This window comes from Triturus cristatus, chromosome 8 (assembly GCF_964204655.1).
Source record: "Triturus cristatus chromosome 8, aTriCri1.1, whole genome shotgun sequence".
Classification (NCBI taxonomy): domain Eukaryota; kingdom Metazoa; phylum Chordata; class Amphibia; order Caudata; family Salamandridae; genus Triturus; species Triturus cristatus.
This window is the reverse complement of record NC_140591.1, coordinates 1110442615-1110459912: the sequence shown is the minus strand read 5'-3', so window position 1 is coordinate 1110459912 and position 17298 is coordinate 1110442615. Positions and strand designations below refer to the sequence as shown.

The 17298-nt window shown below is 40.5% G+C and overlaps 1 protein-coding gene across 4 annotated transcripts in view; it reads left to right on the top strand.

The window, feature by feature from the left end:
- REPS2 (RALBP1 associated Eps domain containing 2) overlaps positions 1-17298 on the top strand; it is an 856334-nt gene that overhangs the window by 562397 nt on the left and 276639 nt on the right. For all 4 annotated transcript variants that reach the window (XM_085622671.1, XM_085622668.1, XM_085622669.1 and 1 more), the window contains one exon: positions 14706-14800. In XM_085622671.1, the coding sequence (XP_085478797.1) occupies positions 14706-14800 (95 nt within the window). The remainder of the gene's footprint in view (positions 1-14705; positions 14801-17298) is intronic.

Below are 17298 nucleotides of genomic sequence, written 5' to 3'. Positions count from 1 at the left end.
TCCTGGCCCAGTGAAACCTGCACCAGTAAGCAGCGGCATGACACCTGCCACCACCACTAGCTCCTTGATTGTATTTATCCTCTCTGACCATGCCCAACACCTTACTCATTGGCACCTAGAGTACACCTACGTGGGCTCTGTTTTCATCCTGCATTGGCACCGGCCTGGCACAAAGTGTCCTTCATGCTACTGTGGATTTCATCAGAGGGTCGTTGTAGTATAAAAAACAGCATAACAAATAACATGCCCTCATTCAGCACTACATAACACCATACAACCCTAGAACACGTCAGCCAACACCACATCATACTATATATTATGCGCCATGAGACCTTTGGTGATTTGTGCGCTATACAAAAATCTTTGACATTGACATTGACATATTATGCCTCATGACACTATATTGTATAATATAACTCCATACCACACCACATCATTGCACCTGTTAAAGAAACTATCAAACACTGTAAATCATTACCCTTACCATACCACAATACATCACACTACATACTAAGGTCAAATTACTTTACTACCTAACAGCAGATGGCATGATTTCCCATTATACAAACCCATACCATATTATTGTATCATACCACATCACTCTGCATCATTATTTAACACAGTACAGCATAATACTCCACCCCATACAACAACATCCTCTACCTGGGGCTTCCAGAACCCACCATCAGTAAATTAGAAAAAAATAATAGACATTTTGTATTTCATAGAGTAGCCCATTTGAGGAAATCCAATAATTTCACTCAGGCCCGAACTGGCTACCTACAAAACAGAGAATCGGTTTCAAGACACTCTGTTTGATGAATTGCGTTTTTATGGAACAGAGAGGCCTGGCTAAATTCTGTGTAAAAGCCACTGTTACTCAAGATTACACAGATTCAATAAAGTCCAGTGGGAGTACGCTCATTCCACTTTTTAGGTCTACATTTATGGATCAACCTTCCATTGCATTTAAGTCATTTAAGTCTCTTGTTGCCTCCAGGAAGCCAATTAAAGCCTTCCTATTCTGTTCATATTGCTTCTTTTATTTTTATGTTACCTTATTACATTTATTAAGTGATAGCTTCCAAATTAGAACAGGTAACCAGTTCATGTTTGGTGTTTTTGGGATTGTAATGAAGAAATCCTCTCTTATGGTAAAGTCCGATTTTAAATTACAATTTTTAAAATGCTACTTTTAGAAAGTTAATAATTACCACCAATAGGGGCAGCCCTAAGACTGAACCTGGGGCAAAGTAAAGACTGGAATCCTAACAAAGGTTCAAGTTACATAATGTAAAATACAAAATAACAATATCAGAGAATCACACAAACCATTGATGGAGAAAGGGGAAGGAGAAAAATAGAGAGAAAGGTGAAAAAAAAGGCAAAATGACAAATAATTTTCAAACAAGTGATACCCCTACACAGATTAAAAAAAACTATATATACAAAATCTATTGATAAGACAATAATAATGGCGACAATAAAACAGCAATGATGCTCAATAAGTTACACAAACAACCATAAAGACAATACACTGTGTAAACATAAAAAGTGGCTGAGGAAAATGACATATATGTGGTTTGAACAAGACAAAAACAAAACATAGCAAGCACGCGTCTTCTTCAATCAATGCCACATGTAGGCGTCAACGGTGTTTCAACCACATTAAAGTTTGGTGGTCATCATCAGGACAAATAATAATGAATGCCAGAGCGTCCAATAGAGATATCACTGTCTGTCAGAAATACGCTGGCAAGTCATTGAAATGATAAAGAAACCCCCACGAGGAGGCAATATTCAGAATATGTTGAACAAAACTGAATGTTGATTGATTTTAAGATGTGACAGTATCAATATGGGTTTAAATACCCTTGAGGAATGCAATTCCATAATATCTTGTTGAATTCTTCTCTTACTTACTGGTTGAATCCCCGTTTACTATTATATTCCTCCTTGCCTGCTCTGCCAGGAATACTAACAGCAATTTCCCAATGACATCTTTACTGTACACAATATGGCTCCTTTGACGTCTATTTTATATTCTACTCTTAAATATGACAAGACACAACTGTATGTGTATACATATATTTCCATGCTTATGTTCCAGAATTTGTATGAGATGATGATATGTTGGTGTGAACCTATTTGCAGTGCACATTCTCACTATATAATCATTTAACCTCTTGGTATAAATGGATTTGTCTTAGGAAGATCCTGTATGTGAAATTTGATGTACATATTTAATGTTGGCATTCTGGGTCATTTCAATATTGAAATACTTTATTGTGTTCAAAATTAATGTATGCATTTATGGCAATCTAAAGCCCAGCAGAATATGGACCTAGTTTAGTCCTATTCCCCAAATTTATTAAACTGCATTTATTGTTGATGCATCACTTATTGGGGTGGTATAGGTTGGCAACCTTATTGAAAGTTCCTGTCCTTGTTAAATATGCTGGACAAATTCAAAGTCAGTTGTTGATATTACAATTTTGATTTGTAGTATTATGTTTAATTATATTGACGCATCAATGAATATTGTAAGCGATTGTTTTCATCGCCAGAAATTTGTATTAAATTAATGTTACCATATAATAGGATTTGGTCAGTGGGAGTCGTATATAACAAAAGGCTTGTATCACTAATTAGGGTGAAATAGGTGGACACCTTATTGAAAGTCTCTTTCTTCGTTAAGCCTGTTGTAACAATCCAATGTCAGTTGTTGATATTAATATTTTGTATCTTAGTATAATGTTTGAATGTATTGATGCTTTAATGAATAATGATGGAGTCATACATAGCATAGGACTCGTTCAATTCTTTTGGCCATCTTTTTTACAATTTTTTATTATTAGTTCTCTCTTAGTTATTTCTTTGCACTTTTGCTCTTTTCTGTGCACTCTGTTTGGACTCAGCGCTTTCTATACATCTCTATTCTGTAGTCCACACACCACTTATCTATAGGGTGTCTGTTCACTCTTGGGGTGGTCACATGTGCGGATTGGCACACATGGTTGTCTGACCCCCCTTACACAGTTCGTCGCTAACAACATTACATACTTGAGTATGTTGGTCCCAGCAGTATATTGGTTAATTTTGTTGTCTCTGATATAATGTTATTTATTTTATAAATTTTTGTCTTACTTAAACATTCCCGAGTCGTTGACAGTTAGCAAAGGCAGAAGGCGACGTGCTATGTGGACAGTCTTGTACTTCAGACAGTCCTGTTTCTAGTTATATGGCTTTGACTGGCGTTTGACTCTACATTAACGTCGTGTCTCAGACGCCGTACACTTTCTGGCTTTTTGTCCGAACAGTACCCGACCGGCATGGCGCACCTCGTGCGGATCGGCTCCTAGTTAGAACTGGTAAGCGCTTTCTTTATCTTCTTTTCAAAACTCCATGCATTTTTGCCGCAGTACCTCCTCATTACTTTATTTGTTTTTTTTTTCAGTTTGGCACTCCCTGTAGTTTTGCTTGAAGGTTGAGCAGGTAAAGGGTTTTCCTTGTTTTGGAGATTGTTTTGTAGTACACATGTGGCACGCTATTCCAAGTTTGGATTGTTTTATTTTTGTTTTGACTTGAGGTCCAGTCAATTCACACTGAGCTACTTGATGCTGCCATATTGTGAGCCCATAACGGATTTACATGAGCCCTTAACCGCTACAAATTCCAGCGGATGTGAGTATGGACTGACTATATTTTATATAGACCGTTGTCAGTTGTTCCAGTTGACTAATCCTGCCTCTTTTGAACTTATAGAGGGTGCTTTTTTCATTTTGTATTGGTTCAATTGAGCTTGGAGCTAGCGGAGACCACTTATTTCCATGCAGTGGACTCCTCATTATTAGGTGACTGATTTTACTGGTTATTTCCTAAATTGGTTTAGGAAACACCCTTCATCTTGTCTTTTATGTCCCACTTAGAATTGTTATCTAGTTTTCATTTTCACGGGGTGTCAGTATTTTTCTGAGCAATTCTTTGAAATCTCACTTATCTCATTCACTGGGTGTTGTGATTGTGTCTGGGTATGGCTCTTTCAGGCTTTATTACTTTCCTTTTTCTGTATTTGGTGATCAATTTTCCTTTTTCGTGATTTGGTCATCATGGTTGATCTTATGCTATATATGACCCCGGCATAATTTCCTGATACCCCCACATTTATATTTGTTTTTTAGATTTAAATTTGCATTTTCTATTGGACACTCTGGTATTCATTGTTTGTTTGTCCTGATGATGACCACCAAACTTTAATGTGGTCGAAACGCAGTCGACGCTAATATGTGGCCTTGATTTAAGAAGACGCATTCTTTGCTATGTTTTGTTTTTGTCTTGTTCAAACCACATATATGTAAATTTTCCTCAGCCACTTTTTATGTTTACACAGTGTATTGTCTTTATGGTTGTTTGTGTAACCTATTGAGCACCATTGTTGTTTTATTGTCGTCATTATTATTGTCTTATCAATAAATTTGGTATATATATTTTTCTGAATCTTTGTAGGGGTATCACTTGTTTGAAAATTATTTGTAATTTTACCTTATATTTTTCACCTTTCTCTCTATTTTTCTCCTCCCCCTTTCTCCACCAATGGCTTGTTTTGATTCTCTGATATTGTTATTTTGTATTTTACATTTTGTAACTTGAACCTTTGTTAGGATTTAACTTTTAGAAAGTTGGCATTCTCCTGCCTCAACCATTTAGTACTTGCATCCTGTCACTGGGTTATATGGCTGGGTGTAGTTGGCAGTTGGTTTTTGTGTATTCCTCCTAGACAGCCAATAACAATAGAAGGCTCAGGTGTGCCTGGATGGGCCATTACTGGCAGGATGGGAGGGCGGTGCAGAGCACAACCCTACTTACAATTGAATAGACTGTTTCTTGCCTCCACACAAAGGGCTGCATGCCCTTGCAGTTAGTCTGGAGCCAGGGCAGGGGAGGCAGGAAACATGTGCACTTCAAAGGAAAACTTCCAGAAGCCTATCCAATTTCAAAGGAGACCCAAATAGAAATATTGGGCCTCAAACAGCAACTCTTCAGTAGACTTCTGGACCTGTGGAGACTCTGCCAGGAAGGACTGTTGTGCCGCTGAAAGGGTTGCCATTCTGCTGTATTGCTGCCCTGCTGGACGACTGTCTTGTTGGACTGCTGCCCTGCTGCCTGTCTGCCTGAGTCAGAGGGATTGGACCTGCACCTGTTCCCAGGACTCCCAGAGTGACTCCAAGGCCTAGTCTGCTGGCCCCTTGTTCAGAGCCACAGGTACATAACAGACTCCCAACCAACTGAACCAGCACCCAGATACAGTCCATACCCCCAAATTATGCCGTTCAGGTCCTGGACCCTTGATGGGGCCTCAGTGGAGCTGAATTTAAGTTTTTGGGTTCTTCACAACTGTAAATGGGCCAGTTGGCAGGAAAACCTTGCCGTTTGCACTGTCCGGCAACACGAAGTTCTGTCAACCCTACCTTTCATGTGATAGCATCAATTGCTTGTGGATAGCGCCGCTAAAAAACTCTGGCCCGACCGTTCGCACTGACAACTGGATCTTCATGCTACAGTGACAACCTTCCATGATGCCAGGCCTGCTCTTCGCGCTACATCAATGACCGTCCGTGACGCTTCCCTGCTCCTCGGGGGCCCCTTCACCGCAAACGGGACTCTTTGCGCTGCACTGACAAGGTAACTTTTCAGTGGAACTAACGTGATCCCTGTATCTGACCTGTGCTCCATTGTGGGCGGCATGAACTTGTGACTTTTTTCCAGGTCTCATATGACCAGATAGCCACGAGTGGCCCTTTGTTTTTTTTTGGCGCTATTTTCACTAAATCTTTAAAAATCCATCTCTCCATTTCTACTGATTAGATTTGCTGTATTTTTCGAAATTGGTGTATTTTTCTTGTGTTGTGTTTTCACTTTTGTGACTGTTTTAAGTGCTGCCTAAATAATTTACACATTGTCTCTAAGTTAAGACTCGCTGCTCTGTGCCAGAGGGTTGAGCACAGATTAATTTGGGGTTTGCATGTGCCTCACCCTGACAAGGATTGTAGTTGCTGCTTGAGTAGGGTTTCACCCCCCCCCCCCCCTCCAATAGGAAAAGTAATTCCCCACACCACATCACATCCTACCATACCACACTTTCACCCATGGGCTAAAGCCTCACCCTAGAACAGCGTACCAACAAAGTGACCATAACCTGTGCCATCCAGCTCCATACACATTAGTGCACCTTATCATACCTAGCCTATTCTTAGAGGCAACATGTTGGAATCACTTTAATCCAGTCACAGCTTCCCTAACTACCACAGTTTTCCTGGGCCTCACACTGCACCTTACAGGTAGACATCAAATGGTTCAGAATGCTGCAGTCCCAGGGATGACTTCACTCTTCTGCCGGTCATATAGTGAGTCAGGTTTAAGTTCCAGGGCATCACGCAAAAAGGCAAGATCCTCCAAGGAAAGCTATCCAAATGCAAGCTTATAAATACTCACAACATACATACACACAACCAGGCCCCCAGATTTCACACACGCTCTCTCTCTCTCCACCTCTCTCTCTCTTTGATTCACGAAAAAATGTACAGATGACAACTCCAACAAAACACTGAATGCTACAATATCAAAGATCACCGCAGGGAAACCAGCCACTTCACACAAGGCAACTAACCACATTACTAACTTCTCCGCAATCTACACTAAATATCTCTCCACCTGACACCACAACCCATTGCCCAACAGCATAAAACAGCCACCTCATTGTTGTGCTCCACCCCAGACAGCACCGCAGCTGACCATTTTCTTCCATTGCATCAACACTTAACCCATTTCATCAAACTCTACCATATCAGCCCAAATCAAACACATCCACAACATTCTCACCTATGTCACAGGCATAATCCATCACCATAGAACTTCTCGCACCCAAGTCCAACATTCCACTCAATCAAGCCTAACAGCTATTCCTCCACATAACGCCTTACCGCACCGTTCATTACACCCAACCCCACAGCAGTCCACTGTACCTAGCAACATGCCATACTTCACCATATAAAATCATGTCAATATCACTAGTGGCTTATCATGCATGGTTTCATGAATCTCCTCAACATCATAGAACAGTGAATGCCACATCTCACAATACTACAAGACCATACAGCATGCAAGACTATCCAGTCCACCCGCTAGCACAGCATAATATCCATATTACACCACACCTCTCAACATCTCACCATCATGCCCCAACTGGCCATATACATATGGCATACTATACATCTCTGAATAAGTAGCAGTGCTAATATACTAGTAGCAAGGACATTAAATGGTTACTATTGTATGAGAAACAAAAACTCAATAGCATACAATTTCCTCATAAGTGTCTATTTAGAAGTCCCTAAAGTGTTAACTGCTAGATTTATTCCTATTGTGTACTCTCAGTGTGTCATTAGTGCATGTTCTCTAGTAAATAACCAGGAAATTGGAATAACTGGTGACTTTACATATGTGTAATATTCCCTTCCATTACTCAGTCTTTCCTAATTTCTCTAACACACTATACTAGGTTCGCTCCGACAGTACAATCATTTCATAATGTGCAGACACTCCATGGGAAGGGACATTATTCAAGTCCCAATAATTGACAGAAACACTACCTCAGCTGATGCAGGGTAAGTGGAATGCCACAATACCTGAACCCCACCTTGAAATAGCGTCAGAGAGAACCATGGATCTATACAATAGCCACACGAAATTTGTTGATAGGGCATGGGCTGCTTCATAAGAAAACCCTCATCCCCTCGGCCTTTCAGCCTCCCATTTGTGGTCTAGATATGGTCTTTTGAAACTACCAATCACAACAGACCACCCCTGGGTAAAACTGCAACCTAAGTTTGCCCATCTGAAGCATGAAGAGGAAAAGCATGTGGCAGATGCTATTCAATATCCAATTACAGAAAGGATACTACACCTACCTCCCTTAACACATACCACCATAGAGCAGCAAATCACATGCATCAATGCCCAGTGACACCTCCATCATTGTACAAAGCAATCCACTACAACAACACACTCCAGAACATACCACCTCACTCATATTAGAGGCATAATACCACAGGACAATATACACCACTTTCACAGCATATACTTTACACTGAAATAATCTCCTCTTTGCACATGATCACACCAAACCTGTCCAACTACTCAAATGAAACACAGAATGAGAACATCGATAATGCCTCCAACATTTTGCCATTCTTACACACCAAACATCACCGTACCACATATGCTTCCTTACACCACCTATGTCTGACACAATCTGGCCACCCATGCAATTCTATGCGAGGGGTGTTTACAATTTATGTAAACCGTGCTATGTAACCCCTTCTAGCTAGGTTTGAGCAATGTAGATGCATTTATTAACATAAATCATAAATACTTGCCATCTTGAAATAACACACACACATATATATGTATACCAGAACATAAGAAACAGAACATCCCACATACATTAAACACAATATAGATGGGCTATAGAATAGGCTATCATGTTTTCAACAGCACATGCCACCAAGATACAACACTCAAAAGAACACATAAGACAGGCCATTTGACACACACTATCACAGCTCAAACATTCCACTAACACCAGGCATATAGAGTACCCCTAATCACCAGACAAAGGGCATGTTACTGTTTTAAAAGATGCCTAAGTCATTGGTAAAAGTTCTTTTATGGGACTTGCACCATTCTTGAGGAACATATTGTATTCTACGCATTCTCTAACAGGCTTTGGGGGCGATTTCTTCAGCTATTGACATCTTTGCCTCAGAAACTTTCAGCCATTGGCTTGAGACATTGTCAATCACACCTTGGATCAGCCCACAGGAATATTTTTGTCTCATCTACATATTTGCTGCATGGCCATATTTCCCTATCCATTTGGATGCATGAGAAGTACACTTTATTCACACACTTAATTCTTTATTTCATCATTACACAAAGCAATGCTAATTTTAATTGATTTGCACTTTAACAAGCAAACACTTGTTTTTTATTGCTTTTGTCTGCATTTAAGCGTGTTTCAAATCTGTTGTCTGTGCCAGTGTGTACTATGAACTAGTTTTCACATGTGTACAATCGCATTGTCTATTGTCAACAAAACAAATGACCCTGGGGCAGTGCAGTGCAGTGTTAAAATGTAACATCATTTACAAAAACAGTATTTGTATCTCCTTGTATCTATTGTCACATTCCTCTGATTTAAATGCAAAGGAGACAGGCAGTGACTGTTATTTTGTTTGTCAGTCGAGGAGTGTTACTCCATTCTTTTAAACTGATAAATACCAAACAATAAATGATGTCATAGTCAGGCAAACATTGTCTGAGCTGAGTCAATTGGTGATCATGCTTAAAACTCTGGCAATGGCTGCATATTTCTAGCCGTTTCACTATCCGGCAGCTGCTATGACCACAGCACAGTGCAATTGAGTTAATTGAATCGTTATCTGCTACATTTCATAACATAAGAGACAAGCATGTATGAAAAGTTTGTCGAGTTTTTTTGTAGCCTGTGATTCAATTTTCTTTGTGCTCATGGTCATTTATGCCTCTCAACATCAATGCAGCCCTTAAGTAAACAACCAACGAACTTGGTGCATTATTTTACTAAACAACTTTTTATTAATGCTTTTTTTTATTTAAAACGTTCGCATCTTCTCTGTGTCTAAAATCGAAAGCCAGTCCTGCATGCAGCGTGTAGACCTATTAGCACCTTGTGACTCTGGGCAATAGCTCGCTTAATCTTCCCGAGGGCCCCCAGCGCCGGGACACCTCTCCGGAGGTAGCTGTGCGCTTTACAAATGCTGGTATTTCATTTCATTTAGTATCGCATCAATGAGAAGCTGTTGTCAGATTTATTTCAATTATTAGAACCACTTCTTAATTCGGTAGATAGACTCTCTAGGTCAATGCTTCCCAAACGTTTAGACCCTCAACCCATATTTTAATATAACAACCTTTCGAGACTCACCTAGCTTTAATGGATATGAGGCAGGCGATTTTTTAATGTAACTAAAGCATATTGTGGTAGCGCATTGTCATTTAAAGGCAGCACATTTAACATTGAAATGGTCACTACATTTGTACAGACATAATTGTTTACTGATAAAAGTACATTGCACACAAATGATAATGTGTGGAATTCGGTATTAAATTAATATTATGTGCACATCACCAAATAAAGTGTCTTGGTTTGTTCTGATCGAAGTAAAATCTTTGTGCCCATCACACTTAGGAATCACAAAAAGGGCTTTATTTTTAGTCTCCTAACTGTTGAATGTGTACAGTTCATTTACAGGTATTTACATTTTGTTTTGTGTTACGAAAAAATGACATCATACAGCCTTTCCTTTCACACGTCATGTACCTCAGCAAGATTGTCACATAATTCACTTCACTTTTCTTTCTCTGACTGACAAGTGATAGGAGTTTGTAAACACCAGTCCCCATTTAAAAAAAATAATCAGAAGCAGAAATAGCCTGACATTTGACCTTTGTCTTTGAAGCGCAGCAAATGTGACAATAAAAATACAGAACTTAAAGGCATATTGATATATTGCTTGGACTTTTGCATCCACCAAAAATAGGTTTCCAGGCCAGGACCCACAGTTTGGGAAACACTGCTGTAGGGTATTAATTACAATAAACATTTGCTCTCAGTTAGAGTCCTTGCTCAAGGAGGATGTTCAATTGGTGGAAATTGGAGATTCTGCATCATTAATTGCCAAACTTCAAGATCCCCTTTAAGCTTCTCATCCCTCCTAGTAGGCCTGGTGCATTATTACAGTGCAGAAAGGGCTGACACTAAAATGATGGGAAAGCCAGCCTCATTTATTTAAGTGAACTCCCATGTTTATTTTAAGCAACCTTCCAATGATTGAGCTACAGTCGTATATTAGGAAAAAATCAAATAGATATTTGGTGACTGATTTTCAAAGACATGGGACGTAGGGCCAGTCTGGCAGGTCTTACTATGTCCCTTAGGCTATGGTCTGGCCTCAAGAATGTGACGGTTGAGGGCACAGTGCCCAGCTCTCACTTGCAGCTGCGTCCTTTTTCCAAATAATCAGGGTAGTCTTTGGACACAATGTCATTTTGTGGGGTGATACCAGCGATGTTACCCTTCCCAGCACTTCCCTCAGATTTGTCTGCCGCTGTCTCTTCTTGCTTTAAACGCTGTCACTACTCTCTCTCCTGCTTTTGTCCTTCCTCACCCAGTCCATCCTTCAAGACACTACATTGTTATCCATTTCATTTTGTCTAGTCCTTTGCCATTTTCAATGCCTGACTTCCTGTCTCATATACTTTCAGGGACAAGAGTCTCCAATACCTGTGTATGTTGAGGAATGCAGAAACAGATGGTGTCATTCAGTACCCCATCACATCCCTACCCCGCAGCCTTTGCAAAACTAAGCACAGTTATTGAGATAGAAATTCAAGAGTGGTCTAAAGATACTGTTCGGTGGTGGAATGTCCGAAATTGCAAGGATTAGGAGGTAAAAAACCAACAAAAAGGAATAGAAGATTAGTCTGCTTATGCAAGCAAACAAGAAGAACAGTATGGTCTTTGAGGAATACGGATGGCCTATGGTAGTGCTATACTGATTGTAGGGCCCATTTAGTGTCCAAACACTTTTTTTCCTATTGTGGAAAAATTTGACTCTTGAGTCAAAAATCTTTTATAACTGATAAACAATAAAGGGCAGTCTACTTCATCTAGTGCAGGTTGTGAAAACTCAGCTTCAAAGCCATATTCTAAGGTACTAGTCTGGAGGTAGATTGGTTACCTGACACCAGGGCAAGCCAGAACAAGAGTGCTACAAAGGCTGCCTTTTAAGCATATGAAGGCTTGTTTAGCGGCCAGAGCTACTTAATCTAATCTATGTGGGATTTGTTTTCATAGACAGTCAATAAGGCTACTGGCATTAGATGCATATATGGGAATAAAATGCATATCATATCCCACAAGGCCAAGGAAGGAGTGTTGAACTTTTTTTAGTTTTCGGGAAAGGTATGGACTTGATGGACTCAAATCTGTCTATGTGATATTTGATGAGCCCACCCCCCATCACTCACCCGCCCAATGAACCGATCCTAAATATTTGACTTCAGTAGCTGCTATTAGGGGCTTCTTAGGATTGGCACGCAGGCATGTGTTCGGTGATGGCGTTAAGGGCTATCCTAAGATGGATAAGATGACTTTCCCAATCTTTGCTGTATACAATGACAACATCCAAATAATACACACTATGAGATGCCTAGGATGATATATGCATTGTTGGAATGTCACTGATGTTCCAAAGGGTATAACAGTAAGTTGAATTACCCTTTTTCAAACAAAGTTAAAGGGATCTGTCAGTTCCCCTTTGTGAGATCACTTCTGAGTAGGTAAACCACTTTTCCTACTTGTTGTACCATGTCATTCATTCTAGGCATTGGGTAAGAGCCAAATTAAGAGGTTGAATTAAATCAGTACAAAATCTAACTCTCAAATTTGATTTAGGCACAAACATTATCGGGGAGTCCCATAAACTGCAAGAAGGTTCATTATCTCCCACTTGTAATGTATTCCTTCTCTGTTGTTTGACTGTTGCTCTAAGAGCTACTCTGCAAGCTCCAGGTCATCTGTATGATCTTTGCTTTACTGTTTTATGGATTCATATAGAATGTGAGTTTGTATGAGATTAGTTAGGTCAGGAGTATCTGAAAAAGGGAAGTCCTCCAGTAGTCTTTGTAAATCTTCCCTCTGTAAGGGAGGTAAAAAGGATCAAAGAAGAACCAGATTTCATCTTGTCTTTCCACTAGATGGAAATTGAATATTTTAAGGAAGCCTGGTCAGTAATAAATAAAAAACATGCTCTTTAGCAGGTTCCAACTATTTGTTTAACACGTTAATATGGAACGTTTGTTCATCTTGACTCCTATATGATAATGCCACTCTATAGGGAACGTCATGTTCACTGTGTAAGCAGTGCTTTATTTGAGTAAAGAAATAAGTGCAGGAGTCAAATTGATTCTCATAAGACCACTAGGGCAGCTGCAGACCGTTAACGTTGCAGAATTCCAAGGCTTTCTGTCTTGATTTCACCTCTTGCCTCTTTCATCCACTAACATACTCTCCTTGCTCCTATATTTCACTCTTATTGGTTTCTTTTCATCCATTTGAGTGTCCCTGAAAAAGAGAAAAGAGCGTTTTTACATGAGTAGTTGTGCTTTTTTCTACGTTATCGTTTTTTAATTCCTCATTCAGAGTGGTGTTATCCGAATTAGCATCATGGTAGGCAGAGCTTACAAAGGAGCAACAAATTTTGCCCACCTCTCTTGTGGTCATGTGGTGTTTTGAGGTACTCATAATTTGGGAAATAAAAATTCAGGGTCTTCACCCCATGCTTTTGCAACACAGCTTTGGGTACATTAGGATGAAACCTTATGTTTGCAATGATTTCATAAAGACAGAAAAAAGCAGTATCTTGAAATTATTTACGTATATCTTTTGTGCCTGTGTTTTCAAAACTCCCCGAAGGACTTCTGTATCAGCTTGTGCCAGTTGGGTTGGCTATTCGAGAATAAGTTCAAGGGTTCTTGCCCCACTGTTAATTGTTGTACCACTGCATCAAATTAGATGGTTTTGATCCCATTCTTGACACCTTGTATTGCCATACAGAAAGGGGGCACTAGAATTATGGAAAACACAGGTCTTTCCACTGGTGGCACCTGCAAGGATGCACCGTAACTGGCAAATCACCTGAAAGTTGGTGAATTTTGTTAATTGAAACTCATCATACAAGAGGGAGCTATGTGGCTTATAGAGTGGTGTAGGTGCTGCTGCTGGTAGCCTGTTGTCGCTAGTGTGACAGTGGCTTTTATGATAATCAGCTACAGCATCACCCTCACCACTGCTGCATTGGTGTCACTGAGAACCCTCTAGGTCTCCACTGAGATATGTTTTAGTTTATCCTCAATTCATTTTTCTTCTGAGTAATCAAAGCAGAGAATCTATATGTTAGCCAGTAGGAACCCATAAAAAAGTGACGAGAAAGAAATCAAAGCTCAAAATCCAAATAGAGTAATCAAAGCAGTCTAAAATTCAATCTTAACTTTAAAATCCCCTGCTCTGATCCCAAAACTGTTTAGAGGGATCAATAATTAAACTCTTTGGAGTAGGGTTCCAACCTGAATCTGGTAAAGGTCCTGCTGTTTGAGAGTAAAGATCCCACCTCAAAGTTCGAACGTCCTGCCCGATGACGGACAAAAACAGAGGTGAATGGCTTGGGGGCAACAGCTGGCACATTGTGACAGCTGTGTGGGAAGATGTTATTTTTTTGTTGGGGCGGAAAGATACATTAAGAGCAATTCATTGTTCCTTTGTATTTCCATTGTATCCATAAAATGTACATTATGTTTCTGGGGCATATATAAATAATTGATTGTGTTTGATCTATATATCAAAAGTGGTACTTTCTGATCTGAAAAACATGTTTGTGATATTTACTATTTAGCAGAAAGTCTGTGATCCAAACAATGGCCAGCTATATTTCTATGGATAGAAGTCTTAGGGCCTTGATTTAGGTATAAATTCCGCTGCTGAAGTGTATGAAGAATTGATTCTTCAAGTTGCATAAACATTTACTTATTATCTTTTTTTCCTCTAGTTTCACCCTCCCCAAGTCTGGATTGCACATTGTACGATTCTTATCGAGAACCAACTCCAATTAATCAACAGAGTAGAGACTTTAATCGGACAGAGGTAAGTGATAGAACCAAACCACCTTCTCATAAAGGCCTTGTAGTGACAGTTCCTTCATAGTGGATTTATGTGTGTTCCCCTGTTATTTTCAAGTCACACGTAAAGCTACAGCATACGTTTATTAAGGTTTATTGTATCAATTGCTTCAAGAAGAAGAATTTGTTTCAGATTTGAAAAAGGCAGGTCTTTCTGTCCACATTTATTTAATTCACTGGGGTCTCTCGATCATTCATTGTCAAATTGTCCCTCTTTCTCTTTACAGTTCTTTCTCCTTGTTAGTGAGCCTTAGCCTGTAGAATATCAACTCCCTTGGTCCCTGATATTTCCTTGAAATCTCAATAAACTTTTTTTTTACTAACCTCTACCTCCTTGACTACAGAGGTTCAACATGGTAATTTCCCTTTCCTTTTTTTTCTGTGTCCATTTGAAGACTGGTGACTTTGTCTCCCCAAGGTGACACCTGGTAGATAACTTGCATATCCTTTTGATTTAGCATGTGGAGCTTGTGTTTTTCCGCTCTGCATGATGCGAGGGATATTGTTGACTTCCAAGGTTTTCAACACTGACAATAGCTTGTGTGACCAGAAAAGATAGCCTTTGGCTTTTGACCTGAGAGTGGTCCTGTTTTTCCAGGTGCAGGCTCTGCCCCATCTCCTTGTTGGATTTTGTAAGGCTAGGGATGAGCGTGCTGGGTTGGATGGTGGCTCGTGCACCGAGGGCCCTGGGGCTCTCTTTCACCTCTGTCTTAAGCTGAAGTCAGAGGATTTGGCCAGCTGGCATCTCAGCCCCTGGTAGGCCTGCTTTAGAGCAGGTCTTTCGGCTGCCCTGAAGTCCATTTGTCGATGGGTGAGCTGTTGTTGTCAGTGGACATAGCAGGGAGCCTATTCTGTTGTGCCACCCAGAGCAGAATTAGCATGATCTGTTTTGAGAGGTACATTGTCACTCCTGCAAAAACCTGTTTATTCCCCCTGGGGCCTGGAGCTACCTGTCCCTCTTGCCTTTTGCTACCTTCGTACTGAGGTGTGGGCAGCAAGAGCTTGGATGCCTGTGGGAGGTGGAGTCCACAGACCTGACTCTGTGCCTGTTTCAAGGTCTCCTCAATGTCTCCATGAAGCCTGATTCCTTTGTTCACTGCCTGCCGCTGTCTTTCTCTGTTTAGGGTTTGTAAGTCTGGGTCTGATGTTGAACTGATGGGATTATGCTCCTCCGTGGTGTGCAACAGTTTGCAAGCCCTGGCTGACCCCTTTGGCCATGATATGGTTCCCTTCAAGGCATGTCACAGTGGGTGACTCCTTGGCAGGTGCTGCTTGGGAATTCCTATTTGGCTTCCTACAGCTGTAGCACAGTTTGTTCCATGTCTCCTTCAGGAGGCGTGAGTGTTACCCAGTGTGTTTTCAATCTCCTTTTTTTAACAGTTTTTCTTTGTTTGAGTTGGTGGTGAAATTCCCATGGATCACCTTTAGCCTGTGGAAAGTCAGCTGGTCTTGTGTTTGAGTGCCAGGAGATTTAGGGGCTTTGGTAGGCCAATTGGTTTGCCAGTGTTTGGGTGTTTTGTGCTCATTCCTGAGATGAGCAGTCATCTCGTTGTGTTTTTGGTCCTGGCTCGGCTCTATTTGCCAAGCCATTTCTTGGATTGGCGATCATACTGTCCATCACTTTCAAGCTGCCTTGAGGGCTTTTTGGATTTCATGTTAGTCACTAATATCTGCTGATACATATACAGTTGTGCTGAATGGGAATGTAGTCATGCTTGTTAATCACAGTGCTTAATAAGGACTTCAACACTGTATGAAGCTGTCTATACCAATAAAGTTAATGTACTTTTGACAAGACCACTTTCTTCTTCTTTTCTTCTTTGTTTCGCGTTCACACTAGGGCTACAGTCTACTGTTTCGATGACCGGTCTTTCCAGGACTCTGCCTTAGCCTTCTGTGGACTCTGGCCATTCCTGCTGGGTCAAGATGTATCAGTGTCTAGCTACGGTTCTGTAGATTTAGCCCTGTGTACTAGTTTCCTTTGTATACTGTAATTCTAGATGTGAGGGTACAGTCCTCTGTGTCACCACAGGTCTGTTTTTGTTCCATGACTGGCCTTCTCACTAGAACTTGCTCTTTTATGGTGACAACATGTCCTGTCGTTTAAGAATTTGATAGCTGTCATTTTCAGCCCACTTCTCTAGCCAAAGATTTGATATTTTCTCTGTTTTGGCTCTTGCCCAACTGATGTGTGCTTTTGGACACATAGCACCAAATTTAGAGTTTGGCGAGTGGGTTTTCTGTCACAAGCTTGATGGATATCCTGTCTTCCTTAGTACAAGTGCATTATATCCTAATAAGGTGGGTGGGTTATCCATCACATTTGTGAGGGAGTTGCCACCCGCCAAACTCAAAATCAGGCCCATAGTCTTTTTGAGCCTTTATAGTGTGAGATCCTTAGTCTGTTGCCCTCTGATAGTGCAGGGGGTTTGCATGTTTTGTTTTCAGCTTGGGTTCTTCCAG